This window comes from Elephas maximus, chromosome 11, assembly GCF_024166365.1.
Source record: "Elephas maximus indicus isolate mEleMax1 chromosome 11, mEleMax1 primary haplotype, whole genome shotgun sequence".
Lineage (NCBI taxonomy): Eukaryota > Metazoa > Chordata > Mammalia > Proboscidea > Elephantidae > Elephas > Elephas maximus.
In genome coordinates, this window is record NC_064829.1 from 100,205,285 (window position 1) to 100,224,094 (window position 18,810).

General features: G+C 49.5%; 1 protein-coding gene across 1 annotated transcript in view; it reads left to right on the forward strand.

The window, feature by feature from the left end:
* AP2A1 (adaptor related protein complex 2 subunit alpha 1) overlaps nucleotides 1-18,810 on the forward strand; it is a 38,388-nt gene that overhangs the window by 3,661 nt on the left and 15,917 nt on the right. The window contains exons 2-4 of the mRNA XM_049900956.1: nucleotides 7,819-7,887; nucleotides 8,003-8,145; nucleotides 8,305-8,498. Of these exons, the coding sequence (XP_049756913.1) occupies nucleotides 7,819-7,887; nucleotides 8,003-8,145; nucleotides 8,305-8,498 (406 nt within the window). The remainder of the gene's footprint in view (nucleotides 1-7,818; nucleotides 7,888-8,002; nucleotides 8,146-8,304; nucleotides 8,499-18,810) is intronic.

Sequence of the window (18,810 nt, forward strand, 5' to 3'; positions counted from 1 at the left end):
TTGCAGCTGTCTTTACACAAACTTATACTCAAAATGCTCATAGCAGCGTTATTCACAGTAGCCACCAGTGCAAACAACCCAAACGTCCATCAGCAGATAAATGGCAGAAAAAAATGTGGTACATCCATACGATGGAATATTGCTCAGCTATTCCAAGTTCTGGTACATGCGACAACATGGATGAATCTTGAAAACTGTGCTGAGTGGCACCGTGTAGTATGATTCCATTTATACGAAATGTCCAAAATAGGCAAGTCCTTAGAGACAAAAAGTAGATTAGGGGTTGCCTAGGAGTGGAAGGAGGAGCCCTTGTGGCACAGTGGTTAAGCACTTGGCTGCTAACCGGAAGGTTAGCATTTCGAACCTACCAGCTGCTCCACAGGAGAAAGATGTGGCAGGCTGCTCCCATAAAGATTACAGCCTTGGAAGCCCTATGGGGCAGTTCTGCTCTGTCCTTTAGGGTTGCAATGTGTCGGAATCAACTCAGTGGTGACGGGTTTGGTTTTTTTTTTTTTTTTTGGAGGAGTGGGAGGGAGTCCCTGGGTGGTGCAAACAGTTAATATATTCTGCTGCTAAGCAAAAGGTTGGAGGTTCCAGTCCCCCCAGAGGTGCCTCAGAAGAAAGCCCTGACGATCTACTTCCAAAAAAATCAGCTATTGAAAACCCTATGGATATTCCCCCCCCCACCAAATACAAACAAGCAGACAACAAACAGTGGGGCGTAGGTCTACTCGGACACCATGAGTTGCAGTCGACTCTGCGGCAGCTGGGGAAAAAAAAGTGAGGGAGGCGTATGGAGAGTGACTGCTACTTGGTACGAGGTTTTTGTTTGGGTGGTGGGCATGTTCTGGAATTAGTGGTGATGGCTGCACGATCATGTGAATGTACTGAAAGCCACTGAATTGTACGTTTTAAATGAGTGAATTGTATGGCATTTGAATTAGATCTCAACTTTTTTTTTTTTTTTTTTTTTAAGTAGAAAAAAAATTGCAGCTGCCCTAAGCCCCTTGAGGGAGAGGATGACAATGTTGAGAGAAGGGGAACACTGCTAGGTCGGGGAGCTCAGGGCAGGCTTTGCATCAGAAGTGACTCTTGGAGCTGTGATAGGCAGGATGTGCCAGAGTTAGTGGCCAAGGGATGTGGAGAAGTGTAGTGAAGGCACCAGGAATAGCAGGTGCAAAGGTCCTGAGGCCAGTGTGGTTGGTGCAGAGTACCGCTGGGGAAATGGGTAGAGGCTAGGCTGGTGTTTTTTATGGGGGCACTGGGGAGCCTTGACAGGGGTTCAAGCAGGGGTGAGGGAAGAAGGGGTGAAGGATGTGGATGAGGAGGAAGGGTAGGGGAAGGTTGGATGAGGAGAGAGGGCAGAGGAAGGTGGGACTCGGAGATGAACAGGGGGAGGAGTGTGGAGCCATCATGCCAGGAGGACCTGAAGGGCACCAGGGGATTGAGGCAGAAAGGGTCTAGAAGACAATGAGGGATTGACTGGCTTGGCTAAGGAGGGCAAGGAGGGCAAGGAAGGGCAAATTCTGCAGATAAGGAGAAGCAGCAGCCTGCTGGGCCCAGCCTGGGGCGGTACACCTCCTGTCTGGGGTGGATCTAGCCTGAGTCTTTTATCTGAAGGGAGCTGCCTCCTATCTGGAGCTCCAGCTCCCTCAGGTCTTAGAGAGTGTGCTGAGTGAGTGAATGGGTAGGGGAGTGTGTGTCCTGTAGGGCACATCCCACTCCAAACTGGAACCCTTCCCTTTGTGATAAGGAGCCCTGGTGGCACAAGAAAAGGTCAGTGGCTCAAACCCACCCAACAGCTCTGCAGGAGGAAGACCTGGCAATCTGCTCCTGCAAAGATCACAGCCAAGAAAACCCTATGGGGCAGTTCTACCCTGTCACATGGAGTCACTGAGTCGAAATTGACTCAATGGCACCCAACAACAACGACCCTTTGTAATAGCTTCCCCAATCCCTGGAGTACAGGGCCTGTATCTGACCCGACCCTGGGTCCCCAGCGCCATCCACCCTGTGCAGGGACTGACCCACAGGAGGCCTCAGTGTGTGATTGCTGGTGAATGAATGAATGAATGAATCTTTGTTGAGTGCTGACCAGGTACTAAGGCACCGTTCTAAGGTGATGGGACTACCTCAGTGAACGAAATCCTTGCCTGGGTGCTTATATTCGGGGTGGGGGGGGGGGAGAGTGCGGGGAGGCAGGCAATACACAGTAGACATGGTATATCATATACCCATACAGGTGGCTGTAAGTGTCGCTGACAAAAATAAAGCAAGGAAGGGGCACAGGGACGGGGTTGGGGTAGCATTCTTACATAGGATGGTCAGAGAGGTTCTCTCTGCGAAGATGCCTATTGAGCAAATTGAATATGGTGAGGGAATTTCTGTTGTTAGCTGCTGTCAAGTCGGTCCTTGACTCATGGTGCCCTCACGCACACAGGACTGAAGTGCTACCTGGTCCTGCTCCATCCTCATGATCCCTTGTGGACTGGGCTGTTGTAGTCCACAGGGTTTTCGCTGGCTGATTTTTGGAAGGAGATCACCAGATCTTTCTTCTAGTCTGTCATAGTCTGGAAGCTCCGCTGAAACTTATTCAGCTTCATAGCTGTTGTTGGTATTAGGTGCCGTCAAGCTGATTTTGACACATAACCACCCCACATGACGACCCGTAGGGTTTTCTAGGCTCTAATCTTTTTTTTTTTTTTTAATCTTTACAAAAGCAGATCGCCAGGTCTTTCTCCTTCAGAGCCTCTGGGTGGATTTGAATCGCCAACTTTTGGTGCACAGCCGAGCACTTAACAGTTGCACCACTGGAGCTCCTTTCAGGTTCCTAGCAGGCATGCAAAAGTGGGAGGGGAGAGTGTTCCAGGCAAAAGGAACAGACTGTGCAAAGGCCCCAGGAGGCAAGACTGTTATGGTTGGAGTGCAGGAGGAGCTTTGAGGAGGCCAGTGGGGCTGTAGCAGATGAGGGAGGGAGAGAGAAGGGGAGAGGGTGAGAGATGATGTCAGAGGGAACGGCCTAATGAGCCACAGAGAGGACTTGAGCTTTTACTTTTTGCTACACGGGAGCCGAGCAGAGGTTTGGAGCCAAGCAGAGGTTTGGAGGCGAGGAGGGATGGCCTCTGACTCAGGTTTTCACATTTTATGTGCCCCACAGCCACATGAACCTAGTAGCTCCTGGATCGAATGGAGCAGGGCTGACATTTTCTGAGCTTTATTACAGGATCCCGGCTCAACATGTCTCAACTCTCAGAAGCCTTTCTGAGGACTCTGGGCTGTTGTGACTTGGCACACCATAACCTGGTAGAGCTAGACAATTGTCACCATAGTTGTCTGGCAGGTGGCTGTGCAGGGTCTCGCAGTGAGGCACTGGATGGGCCGGCAGGGGCGCTAGCCTGGGTGGAATCCCTCCTGTGGGCTGCCACTGTGCCTGTGTGACCGCCACTAAAGCATGTTAGTCCCTCCAGGGCGGGATCCGGGTTTGTCAAGATGCCTTTGGTGGCAGTAACAGACGCATGCCAAAGCGGCAGCTTACATGGTAAGGGAAAGCACTGTCTCCCCCCCCCCTCCAGAAGCCGCAAAGGAGGGCAGATCTACCTCTGAAAATCAGCCAGCGCAAACCCTGTGGCAACTGGTTTGGTTTTTTGGTTTGGTATGACATACGGTACATTTTCAAAAGATGAGGAGCCCTGGTGCTGCAGTGGTTAAGTGCTTGGCTGTTAACTGGAAAGGTCGATAGTTCGAACCCACCAGCTGCTCTGTGGGAGAAAGATGTGGCAGTCTGCTTCCGTAAAGATTACAGCCTAGGAAACCCTGTGGGGCAGTTCTGCTTGGTCCTATAGGGTCACTATGAGTCGAGTTACAACAGATGTTTTGGGCTGTTGGTTTTGGACCCTACAGAATAGTTTTAACCCTCTGTTGTTGTTGTTAGGAGCCGTTAAGTTGGTTCTGACTCATAGCAACCCTAAGTACAACAGAACGAAACACTGGTCAGTCCTGGGCCATCCTCATAATCGTTGCTGTGCTTGACCCCATTGTTGCAGGCTCTGTGTCAACCCATCTCATTGAGGATCTTCCTCTTCCTCTTTCTTTGTTGACCCTCTACTTTACCAAGCATGATGTCCTTCTCCAGGGACTGATCCTTCCTGATAATACATCCAAAGTTAACCCTCTGGTGACCCAGAGATTTTCTGCTTTTAATTTTGTTGATACCATGTGTTTTCATTAATGGAATCCTACTGAATCATCAAGTGTATCTGAATTTTTGCAGGTAGTATGGATTTTTTTTTTTCTTTCTCCCTCACACAAGCGTACCCTAAGTGTTCTGTGGTACATAAGAAGTACCACTGATTATGCCCCAGAGTCCCCGCCATGGTCTACTGGTACATATGTATAACAAACAAAAATTTTCAGAATTTCTCTTTTTCCTACCAGAAATTCAGACACCTCGTACAATACCCTGTAAAACAGTAATTTGCAGCACACTCTCATTTCTTTGATTTCAAACAGTCGTAAAGGCCCCCCTACCTTGTGGCAGCATTCTCTCTGGGTGGTACAGCAGCTTCCCAGTAAACCCCAGAGGTGAAAAAGTTCATGGTCACTGTGTGTACCACTGGGCACGAAAGGGTTAAGGCAAGAAGTGGAAGCACTCAGTGGTTACCCAGGTTAGGCCCCTCCCTGGTTCCCTCCTGTCCTGTCCCAGAGGGAGGCACTGTCCTGACTCCTGGGCAGGCACTCTTGCATGCGGCTTCAGGTTGGATGCCTGGGCTGCTGAACTGTCCTTATCTTTCAAGGCTCTCCTCAAATGTCCCCTCTCTGAGGCCTCCCACTGAGGCATGGCCTGGGGCCACCTCGGTCCTGCAGAGCTCACCCTGGACTGGCTGACTGGGTACTGCCTGCCCCCCACTGGGCCAAGAGGCCCCCCGGGCAGATCATAGTTCCAGGTCTGCCTCCTGGGTCCTGGGAGCCCAGTTATGCCCTCTCCAGCCTGGCCCGCTGGGTGTCTGGAAGATGTAACTAATAAATGAAGGATCCAACAGCCTCTGAGACCACACAAGCCAAAGAAAACTGCCCCCATCTCGAAAGTAACGACTCTGCAATGCAAGCCCCGAGACTTCTCCAGACCACCAACATCACCAACATTCATCCTCAGGCCGTCACCCCTTGCTGGGGACGTGAAGTGGATCCCTGAGCTTCTTAAGGTGGTTCATGCATGTCTTCACCCCATTGCCAAGCTCCTGGCTTTCGTTTAGTAAGCCCCTGGCACACCGAGCAACTGTGGCTGTTGCTACCCACAGAAGACCCTGGCCCTGCCCTCAAGGGGCTCCTGGTCCCTTCTGGGCAAAAACCAAAAAAAAACCCAAAACCTGTTGCTGTCGAGTCAATTCTGACTGATAGTGAACAAGCACCATTGGGTTTTCTCGGCTGTGAGCTTTACGGAAGCAGACACCAGGCCTTTCTTCTGCAGAGCCGCGGGGTGGCTTTGGCCATCTGGCCTCTTGGTTAGTAGTTGAGTGCAAACTGTTTGCGCCACACAGGGACCTTTCGAAGCTGAACCAGGCAGCCGTTAATGTGCATTAAGGGAGGTAACAGGCAGAGTGGCAGCCCAGAAGAGGCCAGAGGTGACACTGTCCAATCAAAATACGAGTGTGCCCCACAGCTCATTTTTTTCAGTAGGCTTTATTTTTTAGAGCAGTTTTAGGTTTACAGAAAAATTGTACAGAATTACAGAGCATTCCCATGTATCCCTGCGGGTTGTTTCGCCTGTTACTAACCCTTTGTATTCCCCTGGTTCATTTGTTACAATGGACTAACCCATGTTGATACATTGTTATTAACTAACATCCATACTTCCCATTAGGTTTGCTCTTTGCGTTGTAGGGCCCTATGGGTTTTGACAGATGCATAATGTCATGCATGAGGAGCCCTGGTGACGCAGCAGTTAAAGCGCTTAGCTACTAATCAAAAGGTCGGCAGTTTGAACCCACAAGCTGCCCCACAGGAGAAAGGTATAGCGGTCTGCTTCCATAAAGATGTACAGCCTTGGAAGCCCTATGGTGCAGTTCTACTCTGCCCTGTAGGGTCGCTGTGAGCCGGGATCCTCTCGATGGCAACAGGCTTGTGCTGCCAGATGGCCACCCTTAACACACATAATTTTTGTTCATTGTAAAAGTACAGGCTAAAACGTCTGCCAGCACAGCTCCCAGATTCCCAATTCCATGTTGATTACATTCTTCATGTTGTAACACCTTTATCATCCTTTTCGAGATATCCCAGCACCGTTAACCTACACTCAGTGCCCCCAAACAGAAACTCTCCCTCCCACCCCCGATAACTATTAAACTGTGGTGTCTATGTTGTCGTCAGGTGCTGGCAATTCTGACTCACGGCAACCCCATGTGACAGAGTGGAACCGCCCCATAGGGTTTCCTAGCCTGCTGTCTTTAAGGGAGTAGATCGCCAGGTCTTTTCTCCCACGGAGCTGCGGGGTGGGTTTGAACCTCCAGCCTTTTGGTTAGCAGCCTAGCACTTAACCACTGTGCCACCAAGGCTCCTTTAGGTCAATGTATGTTTGCTTATTTCATTTAAGTGAGATCATACAGTATTTGTCCTTTGGTGGCTGACTTCGCTCAGCATGACGTTGTCAGGGTTCACCCATGCTGTGGCACGCATCAGGACTTGTGTCCCTTTATGCTGCATAGTGTTCCATTGCATGTATATGGCACGTTGTGTTTACACACCTCTGGGTGGGCATTTAGCTGGTTTCCACCTTTTGGCTCTTGTGAAAAGAACCACGTGTACGTCTAACTTCTGTTGTATTCACATTACAAAAAAAAGACTGAAAAGAGACAGGTGGAATTAATCTTAATAATGTAATCCAGGACATCTGAAGTAAAAATTTTTTTCATGAGATATTTTAACTCTGTCTTCTATATCTGGTGTGTCTTTGACCCTTACAACTGTGCGGAGGAGCTGAGAGAAGGGCAGACCCTGTCGGGGCACTTGAGGGGGGACATCCTCTGGCCAGCAGCGAGGGCACTGAGCCCTGTCACTGGTTGACCCGTGTCCCCATGGAGTGCAGCAGGCATTGGGGAAACACAGAGGGGCACGGGGCCTGCCTGCAACATGGTCAGGGAAAACTCTGTAGAGTCCTCCAGAAGCAGAGCTTTTCGGAGGAATCAGACTGTCCCAAACAGACAAGCTGGGCAGGGAGTAGTGGCCAGTACACGGGGTGGAGGTGGGGCAGTGGGCCAGCAGGAGAGGACGAGGCCAGGGCCATAGGGAGGAGGGGATGAGGACAGCACCCAAGGGTTTACCCAGTGATGAAAAGATTATGAGACTTTCATGGGATGAAGGACCCGGGGAAGAGCAGATTTGGGGGAGGTGCTGCACTCAGTGAGGATGTGGTAGGGGTGAGGGTGGCCAGAAGATGGCTGAGCTCCTCACTTATTCATTGGTCACATACTTATTGGGGACCACTTGGGGCATGCCCTGTGCTGGGATCTATGGTAGAACATGGTAGACCTGATCTGTCTTGGGGTCTAGAGATTTGGCAGGTCATGGGGATTGTGGGCAGGGAGCCCCACAGATGTCCCACTGTTCAGGGGCCATGGAGGGGAGAGCGAGAGAGTCCGGGAGAGCCTAGAAGTGTGGGGTGGGCTTCTGTGCTTGGATGTAGGGGTCAGAGAGACACGTCAGCATGCCCTGAAGCCCCTGCTCCAGACAGGAGCCTCAGGGCCCAAGGGTGGGAGAATCTGCCCTTCCAGCTGGCCAGGCCGAGCCTGGGACCTCACCCTGTTCCTTGCCTTCTCTCCCTAGGTAAGAGCAAGGAAGCAGAGATTAAGAGAATCAACAAAGAATTGGCCAACATCCGCTCCAAGTTCAAAGGTAGGTTGTGGACCCAGACTCCTGTGTCTGAGGGAGGAGGCAGTTGGTGACCTGAACTTCTGCAATTCGTAGGTATGGTTCTTCCTCATTGCCTCCCTTTTTCTCTCTGGCTCAGGGGACAAAGCTTTGGATGGCTATAGTAAGAAAAAATATGTGTGCAAACTGCTCTTCATCTTCCTGCTTGGCCACGACATTGACTTTGGTCACATGGAGGCTGTGAACCTACTTAGCTCCAACAAGTACACAGAGAAGCAGATAGTGAGTTTGGGGAGGAGGAACCCGGGGGACTGGGCTCCTGGGTCTGAGGGAGGAGGAGGTCAGGGGCCCAGACTCCTGGGTCTGAGGGAGGAGCACTGGGGTCTCGGGTCACATAGCCACAAGGCTCCCAGCCCACCACCTTCTCCCCGCCCCACCCAGGGTTACCTATTCATCTCAGTGCTGGTGAACTCAAACTCTGAGCTTATCCGGCTCATCAACAACGCCATCAAGAATGACCTGGCAAGCCGCAACCCCACCTTCATGTGCCTGGCCCTGCACTGTATCGCCAACGTGGGCAGCCGTGAGATGGGCGAGGCCTTTGCTGCCGACATCCCCCGCATTCTGGTGGCCGGGTGAGGCACTGGGGACCTAGCAGATGGGGAGGGGGTGGGTATGGACCAGCCAAATTTGAAGCTCAGAGAGGTTGTGTTGCCTGCCCAGGGTCTCCCAGCTTGGGGCTGGGTGCTGCCACTGAGCTACTGCAGCCACCCAACAAAGCCTGGGGGACGAGTGTCTGACTGACAGGCCTTTGATGCCTAGTACAAAGTAGGTGATAACCTTAAGTTATGTTGGTGGCAGCTCTCCAGAACCACTGCTATTCATTCACTCAACAAACATTGTTTATCGAGCACCTACTATGTGCCAGGCACTGTGCTGACTAAAGGTCAGCATCTATGTTGATGATATTGGTGGCAACGTCATTGTCAAACTCATCACCTTCTCAGAGTTCATAGTCCAGGGTGGGAGATACACGTCGATCAAATTGCTTCAGGATGAAATGTATAATTACTCTCTTCAATCCGTGCTATGAAGTTGTCATTGTTGGGTGTTGTCAAGTTGATTCCAACTCATGGTGACCCTATATTACAGAGTAGAACCTCCCCATAGGGTTTCCTAGACTGTAATCTTTAAGGGAGTAGATCTCTAGGTCTTTTCTCCCACAGAGCTGCTGGCTGGGCTCAAACTGCCAACCTTTCAGTTAGCAGCTGAGCACTTAACCATTGTACCACCAGAGCTGTTCATACTATAAGGTACAGGGGCATATCAGGATATTTAGTAGGTGTGCCTGACCAAGCCTGAGGGATCAGGGAAGACTTCCCAGAGGAAGTGGCATTGGACTGAGACCTGAATGAGGAGTAATACTTGGCCATGGAAAGGGGAGGGGCATGGAGGGCAGTACGTCAGCCCATGGGATCGTCCGGGGGCAGAAAGACATTTCAGCAAATATTTCTTGAGCATCTACAATGTGCCAGGTACTGTTCTGGCCACAGGGAGGCAGTAGTGAGCAGCAAAGACACTGTTGAGTTCACCCTAAGGGAGCTGACCTGTGGTGGGGGAACACACAAACAGGGAACACATAAGCAAAGAAGTAAGATGATTTGTTGTTGTTGGATGCCATCGAGTCAATTCTGACTCAGCAGCCCCATGTGACAGAGTACAACTGCCCTATAGGATTTCCTAGCCTGTAATTTTTTTTTTTTAATCGTTACGGGATCAGATTGCCAGCTCTTTCTCCTGTGGAGCCACTGAACGAGTTCCAACCTCCAACCTTTCAGTTAACAGCAGAACACTTAACCATTGCTTGTTAAGGTACCCATTGCCATCAAGTTGTTTCCAACTCACAGTGACCTTAGGACAGGGTGGTGGTGGTGTTGTTAAAACCCCAAAACGAAACCCAGTGCCGTCGAGTCGATTGTGACTCATAGCGACCCTATAGGACAGAGTAGAACTGCCCCATAGAGTTTCCAAGGAGCACCTGGTGGATTCAAACGGCCAACCCTTTTGTTAACAGCCATAGCACTTAACCACTACGCCACCAGGGTTTCCGGTGTTGTTGTTAGGTGCCATCAAATCAGTTCCGACTCAAAGCGACTCTGTGTACAACAGAATGAAACACTGCCTGGTCCTGTACCATCCTCACAATCGTAGAACAGGGTAGAACTGTCTAATAGGGTTTCCAAGGTTGTAATCTTTACGGGTGTAGACTGCCACACCTTTCTCCTGCAGAGCGGCTGGTGGGTTTGAACCTCCAACCTTTTGATTAGCAGCTGAGCACTTTAGCCACTGCACCACCAGGGAAGATGAGTTTAGACCATGACAAATGCTCTGAAGAAAATAAAACAGGGTAGTAGGTGGTAGGAGGGGGAGAGGGAGCTACTCAGATGGCTAGTCAGAGAGGGCCTCTCCCAGGAGGTGATGGGTAATTTGCGATTGGATTGATGAGAAGGTAGGCAGTTGAAGATAATGGAGAGAGTGCGTCCCAAGCAGAGGAGCAACAAGCGCAGAGGCCTTGTGATGGGCATGAGTTTCTGTGTTCAAGGAACCAAGAGAAAGCCTCTGTGGCTGGTGTGCAGTGAACAAAAGAGAAAATGAAGAGAATGTGGGTTTTATTCTGATTGTAATGGAATGTGGATTGGTGTGTTCTAAGCAGATGAATGATACGTTAAATTTCGATTTTAACATCACCCTGCCTGTTGTTGGTGAATGTGAACTTCTATTTATGGCAATATGGTACCTGGACTGACGCCCTCGCTGCAACCTAACTATAGAGGTTAGATAAAAGAGAAAAGGTAGTATTCTCCAATGTATTCATGAGCTAGAAGGAAAGTAAGGCGCATACGGGCCACAAGCTAAGAGGAGCCCAGCACACAAGGAGATAAGCAGGCAACGTAGCCAGGTTTTGCTTGGAGGGCATTTGCTAACTCGGTGAACCTGGATATTGACTTTGGGGCCTCACAGCTTCTGGGAACAGAAGACAAAGCTTGCCTAAGGAAGAGGTTCCAGAAGGTCACACTTCAAAGTAAGTGTGACCTAGAAATAAACACCCTTGGGAACTGGAAGCAAAATTACGTACCTGTCTTGAACCTTGGCACAGGCCAGCCCTCACACTGGTTTTCAATCAGAATTTACCCTACCTGGGCTATCCAGAAATCCTTACCCTAAGCTTTAGTTTTAAGTGATCCAAAGCAGCCATATCCCAGCACCTGACGGAAGCAAACACAGTCCTTCTCTGGGGAAACCCACTTTCCCCACAGTCCTCAGTGGTTTCCACAGATGAAGCTCCAAGTGACATGAGTAGTTCACAGTTAAAAATCACTAAATATAAGGAAGCTAGGCACCATGAGGGAGAACCAGCAGACATCAAACAGAAAATAATTTAGATGTTGGAACTCTTAGACACAGAATGTAAAATAAGTATGTTTAATACGTTTTCAAGAAAAGGCTTCAAAATATGAGTAGACTGCAAGCAGATTTGAAAAAAGGAATGGAAAATAAAATTGGAGTTTTGAAAAATGAAGTGGTTCGGTTTGACAGTAGTGTAGACATAGCCGAAGAGAGCCTTAGTGAGCAGGCAGTACCAGTTGCCATGAGTCAATTCTGACTCACGGCGACCCCGCGTCAGAGCAGAACTGTGCCCCATAGGGTCTTCAGTGGCTGATTTTTCAGAAGTATATTGCCAAGCCTTTCTTCCAAGGCACCTCTGGATGGATTTGAAGCACCAACCTTTTGGTTAACTACCTGGGGACGCCTTTTCTTGTGTGAAGTCTTAGAAATCGGCGGGTGTCTTACATGTACAGTGCATCTCCATTCAGACTAGCCTCGTTCAAGCGCTCAGGAGCCACATGTGGCCGGTGGCCTCCATATCTGACGGCGCAGGAACAGCTGGTGAATCAAGGCATGGGCTGCTGAAATCCCTCAGGGAGGGTGTCAGCAGCAGAGCGAAGCAGGCAGGCTGAGGCCTGGTGTGGCCAGCGTGTGGAGGCCTGGTGGCAGATGGGAAGAGTGTGCAGGGATGGGGAGGAAATTTAGGAACAGGCCATGACTCAGAAACAGAGAAAAAATGTTCTCGGAGGAGGAGGAGGAGGGAGTGGTCAGCGTGTCAAACACTGCTGACAGTTGCTTGAAGATGAGGACAGGGAGTCACCATCAGCTTGGGTAGGACAGAGGTCACCGGCCTTTCCAAGGGGGAGGAACTTGGCTCCTCTGAGGACTGAGGACAGAGAGTGAGCGTGGGAGACACCGTCCCCATCTCACAAAGTGGAATGGCTATGGAGGCGTCAGTGCCCTGCCAAAGTCACGGAGCCAGGAGGGCTCCCAGTGCTGGAAACTTGTCCTTGGCCGTGACTCGGGAAATGAAACTTCTTTTTTTAAGGTAGATTTTTTTTTTTTTTAACTGTGCTTTAAGTGAAAGCTTACAAATCAAGTCCGTCTCTCAAACAAAAATTTATATACACCTTGTAATATGCTCTTAGTTGCTCTCGCTCTAATAAGACAGCCTACTCCTTCCCTCCACTCTCTATTTTTGTGTCCATTCGGGCAGCTTCTGACCCCCTCTGCCCACTCATCTCTCCAGACAGGAGCTGCCCACATAGTCTCATGTGTCTACTTTATCCAAGAAGCTCAGTCTTTACCAGTATCATTTTCTGTCCCATACTCCACTCCAATCCCTGTCTTAAGGTAGATTTTTTATTTTTTATGTGGACACAAAGACAGTGTTTCTGATTCCTGTTGTTGTGTGCCATCGAGCTGATTCTGACTCATAGTGGACCCTATAGGACAGCAGAACTGCCCCATAGGGTTTCCTAGGGTGTAATCTTTAGGGGAGCAGACCACCAGGTCTTTTCTCCTCTGGATTGACTGGTGGGTTTGAACTGCTGACCTTTCAGTTAGCAGCCGAGCGTGTAACCACTGTGCCACCAGGGCTTCTTGTTGTTTTTAGTTGCTGGCACATCAATTCTGACTCATGGCAACTCCATGTGTGCAAAGTAGAACTGCTCCATAGGATTTTCAAGGCTGTGACCTTTCGGAAGCAGATTGCTAGGCCTGACTTCCAAGGCACCTCTGGGTGGGTTCGAACTGCTAATCTTTTGGCTAGTAATCTAGCACTTAACCGTTTGTGCCATGCAGGGACTCAATTTTTTTGTATTTCAGATAAAATTCTCCTGACATAAAACTCACCATTTTGACCATTTTAAAGTGTACAGTTCAGTGGTTTTTAGTATACCCACAAGGTTGATCACTCATCACCAGTGTCTAATTCTGGAATATTCCATCTCCCCTAAAAAGAAATTCTGTACTCATTAGCAGTCTTTAAAAATGGTGTGTCGGCATCAGACTTCCTCCTCTAACTTCACAAAGGGGAGAAGAGAGAGTCAAGATCAACAGCCCAAGGCTGATTCCTGTGAGGCTGAGGGCAGACATACCTCCTCTCTCCAACCTTTTTACCAATTCTGACACCAGCCATCCCTCCCAAGGTGCTCTCTACTTCTCTGCTGGGTTTGATAACTTCTTGCAGTGGCCATACAGAATTCACAGACCATACTCCACTTCTGGGGTTTATGAGGGGAGTAACAGTTTACAATTCAGGTTCAGGAACACTCAGGATACAGGTTTTCTGTCAGGGCAGCTTTCTGGCAGGCAGGCCTCTCTCTCGGCTCTCAGCCCCTCAGCCTGGCCTCTGCCCTGCTCGGGCAAGTGTTATAAAGCTGTATAGCTCCTCCAGTAAGTGCCCAGAGGTACCCTACTCCACCAGGAAACCTCCTGCCCAGAGACACTCAGCTCCCTTGCTCTGTGGGTCAGCATACCTACTGTAGCCACTTCACTCTGCAGGCCAGGAAGCCCACCATACCATCTCATGCTGGTCTCCTGGTCTTGCTGCAACTGTGTCTAGGCCATGCTTGCTGCTGCTTCTCACCATCTCCGGTATTACAGCTCTCTCTCTCTCTCTCTCTGTCTCCTGGGTGTAGGAGGTTCTTAGCACAGGGACTCTGGGTTCAAAGGATGCTCACCACTCCTGGCTTTTCTTGGTGGTAGTGAGGTCCGCCTCTCCACTTCTGAGATTGGCACTCTTTAAGCCTAGCAGGATGGCAAAATCGACCAATCCCCTTGTTAGGGTTCCATACAGCTTATTTGCATGCTCCCACAAGGGTTCCATGTACCTTATTTGCATTGTTAGCGAGCTTTCCAGTCCCCTTGGTGGGCCAGAAGTACTTTGTTTGAATAGTCCTACACGGTCATTTTGTGGGAGTCACAAGACCATAAATGGCTAGAAGGGCCATATTAAGTAATTCATGCATCATGCAGTCACTCCCTATTTCCCCCTTCCCCAAGCTCCTGGCAACCACAAATCTACTTTCTGTCTCTATGGATTTACCTGTTCTGGGCATTTCATATAAATGGGATCATGCAATATTTTGAGTCTGGCTTCTTTCATTCAGTAATGTTTTCTAGGTTCATCCATGTTGTGGCTTCCATCAGGACTACACTTCTTTTTACGGCTGAGTGCTATTCCATTGTATGAACAGACCACATTTTGGCTCCTTGCTCATCTTCACGTGGCCTGGCATCTATCTTCCCCCATCTCTGCTCGGTTTATATGGATAGACCACATTTGTCTGTTGTCTGCTGGGTGGTTTCCACCTTTTGGCTCTTGTGAATAGTGCTGCCCTGAACACTGGTGTACAAGTTTCTGTTGGGCACCTGTTTTCACTTCTCTTGTGTGTATACCTAGGAGTGGAATTGCTGTGTCATAGGGTATCGCGTTTCATTTTCTTTTTTTAAGAAAAGACCAAGTATCTTAATTTTAAGGAAAAAAAAAACAAAACAGTTAACAGTTGAATTGCCCCTTCATGTCCCCCAATTAATCCCTTGATCTCCCCCTCCTCGCTCCCCAGTACCCTCATCTTGGTGGTTATTACCCCTGTCCTTTGAAACCTGGGTATGGATCCCTAGGAGCCCTGGTGGCACAGCGGTTAAGTGCTCAGCTGCTAACCGAAAGGTTGGTGGTTCATACCCACCTAGCGGCTCCGCAGGAAAAAGACCTGGTGATACGCTTCTGTCTCAGTTGCCTAGTGCCGCTATAACAGTAATACTACAGTGAGCGGCTTTAACAAATAGAAATTTATTTTCTCACAGTTTAGGAGGCTAGAAGTCCGAATTCGGGGCACCGCTAGGGGAAGGCTCGCTCTCTGTGTCGGCTCTGGGGGAAGGTCCTTGTTCCTTGGTGAGCTTCCTGTGGTCTGGCGTCTGTCTTCCCCCATCTCTGCTTGGTTTATATCTCAAAGGTGATTGACTCAAGACACACCCTACACTAATACTGCCTTATTAACATAGCAAAGAAAACCCATTCCCAAATAGTATTATAGCCATAGAGATAGGGGTTAGGATCTACAACACATATTTTTGGAGGACACAATTCAATCCATAACAGCTTCTGTAAAGATTACAGCCTAATCACACTTTGCTGAGTGGTGTCTGGGGTCTTAAATGCTGGCAAGCAGCCATCTAAGATGCATCAATTGGCCTCAACCCACCCGGACCAGAGGAGAATGAAGAACACCAAAGACACAAGGTAATTATGAGCCCAAGAGACAGAAAGGGCCACATAAGAGACTACATCAGCCTGAGATCAGAAGAACTAGATGGTGCCCATCTACAACCAATGACTGCCCTGAAACGTAACACAACAGAGAATCCCTGATGGAGCAGGAGAGCCATGGGATGCAGACCTTAAATTCTCGTAAAAAGACCAGACTTAATCGTCTGACTGAGACTAGAAGGACCCGGAGGTCATGGTCCCCAGACCTTCTATTAGCCCAAGACTGGAACCATTCCCAAAGCCAACTCTTCAGACATGGATCGGGGACTAGACTATAAGACAGAAAATGATACTGGTGAGGAGTGAGCTTCTTGGCTCAAGTAGACATAAGAGACTATGTGGGCAGCTCCTGTCTGGAGGCGAGATGAGAAGGCAGAGGGGGACAGAAGCTGGCTGAATGGACATGGGAATATAGGGTGGAGAGGAGGAGTGTGCTGTCTTGGGGGAGAGCAACTAGGAATACATAGCAGAGTGTATATAAATTTTTGTATGAGAGACTGACTTGATTTGTAAACTTTCACTTACAGCACAATTAAAAAAAAATGATTACAGCCTAGGAAACCCTATGGGGCAGTTCACTCTGTCACATGGGGTCGCTATGAGTTGGAATTGACTGGACAGCACCCAGCAACAACAACATGCATCCCGAAAGAGTGCACCTTTAAACTTGACCTAAAGAGTATCACGATTTTTGTTCAACTTAACCAAGCTGATAAATAGCTCTTACTCCACTTTTTATTCAGTTGTCCTCTTCTGTATTTGTAAATGGGGATGGTAATAGGCTGCACCTTTTTTAGAGAGTTGTGGTGAAGGCAAAATGAGTTAATACACAGAACCATTAAAAGCACTTAGAGCTGAGCTGGCCCCAGAGTAAAGGGCTTGTGAAACATGATCTGTGAGGGCTGCGGTACAAGCACCACATTAATGAGCATTGTCTCATAGGCGGGCCTTTTGCTGGTTTCAGTGTCAGACTGGTCAGTGAGGCAGTGGACACCTTTGAGCACAAGGGGGCATGCCTAAGAGCAGAATTGCTGGTCTTATTCTGCACCACACCCAGCTGCAACTTTCCCCAGGGTGGCCCTGTTTCCATCCTGAGGGCCTGTTCTCATTTCCACGCCCCCAGCACACGAGGGCTTCTCTGTCCCCAGCTTTGCCAACACTTCTCTGCCTGGCTGTTGGAGGGAAACGGACCCGCTCTGGTGTGGGAGTTGGCATCTCCCAGCACGGCCGGTGAGACTCAGCTTCTTCTCACCTGGTCTTTGCTCATGCAGGTCTCTTCTGTCAGGACTTTTCCTCTGTGTCCTATGCCGGCATCTTTTGGATACCCTGTGCTGGGAGCCACAGCCTGAGCGGATGTGACAGCCCCTGGCACCTCCTCTGTGCCCCAGGTCCTGCCGGTTTCTGACACACAGTCTCACATCTTCATCCCCCAAACCCTACAAAGGTCCTCATTTTCCTGAGGAGGAAATTTCCCATCAGAGAGGGTCAGTGTCTTACCCCAAAACCACAGCCCACATGTCAGAACTTCAAGCCTGGTGTGTCCCAGACCCCAGAGCCCAGGGAGCACTTTCTAGAATACCATTACCTTCCACGCTCTTCATTACACTAAAAAAACCGTTGCAGTCGAGTCAGTTCTGACTCATGGTGACTCAGAGTTGAACTGGCTCCACAGGGTTTGCCAGGCTGTGACCTTTCTGAAGCAGATTGCCTGGCTTTTCTCCTGAGGTGCCTCTGCATAGGTTCAGATCGCCAGGCTTTCTATTAGTAATCAAGGGCTTACCCGTTAGCGCCACCTAGGGACTCCTTTCATTATACTAGCACCTGGTACCGAATCAGAAACCCTGGTGGCAAATCAGAAACCCTGGTGGCATAGTAGTTAAGTGCTACAGCTGCTAACCAAAGGGTCGGCAGTTCGAATCCACCAGGCGCTCCTTGGAAACTCTAAGGGGCAGTTCTGCTCTGTCCCATAGGGTCGCTATGAGTCAGACTTGGCTCGACGGCACTGGGTTTGGTACCGAGTCAACTCTTCCTGATAGGACATCTGTTGGCCACAGGTCCTGTGCTGGGTAAGAGCCTGTGTAGTTTCCTGTGGCTGCTGTGACGAATGATCCGACTTCACGGCTTAAAACCACCACCACCACCAGCTGCTGTTGAGTTGGCTCTGACTCATGACGTCCTCCATGTGTGTCAGATTAGAACTGTGCTCCACAGGGTTTTCAGTGTCTGGTTTTTTGGAAGTAGATCAGCAGGCCTTTCTTCTGAGGTGCTTCTGGGTGGACTCAAACCTCCAACTTTGCGGTTAGCAGCCGAGCACATGAACCATTTGCACCACCCAGGGACTCCGTGGCTTAAAACGACATATACTTATTCTCTGACCATTCTGCAGGTCAGAAGTCTGAAATCATTTTCACTAAGTAAAATTAAAGTGTCGGCAGGGCTGGTTCCTTTTGGAGGCTCCAGGGGAGAATCTCTTTCCTTTTCCAGCTTCTAGAGGCTGCCCAAATTCCTTCCCCATCTTCAAAGCCATCAGCGTAGCATCTTCCAATTTCTGACTCCATTTCCATCCTCATGTCTCTTTCTCTGACCCTGACCCTCTGGCCTCCCTCTTATGAGAACCTTTGTGATGACATTGGGCCCACCCAAATAATCCAGGAGAATCTCCCACATCTCAGGAGGCTTGACTTAATCCCATCTGCAGAGTCCCTTTTGCCATTGCCGTGATCTTTATGAAAACTACTCACAAGTTCTGAGGATTAGGACGTGGGGATCTTTGAGGGCTGTCATCCCGCCAACCACAGTGCCTGATGGGCTTCCTAACCTCTGAAGAGGGGAGCAGGGTTCCCATCCTATAGAAGACAAACAGAGGCTCAGAGAGGAAAAGACACTTGCCGAAGGCCACACAGCCTCGGATGCGAGCCCCGTCCACTCCTCTGAATTCCTGTACCCATATCTCCCCTGGGTGTCTCCTAAACATATCATACTCTATAAGTTCAATAAGGACCCCTGGGTGCAGCGCGTAAGCTCTCGGCTGCTAACTGAAAGGTCAGCAGTTTGACCTGCGCCTGTAAAGATTACAGCCTAAGAAACCCTATGGGGCAGTTCTACTCTGTCCTGTGGGGTTGCTATAAGTCTGAATTAACTTGTCCACGACAGGTTTATGAGTCCAGTATTGAACCAGGGTCCCTGCACAGCACCCCCAATCCACCTGGGCCCCCACTCAGGAAACGGTTTTGCTGTTTGCCAGGTGGGTCAAGTCAGAAACTCGTGGGCCACCTGGTCTCATCTCT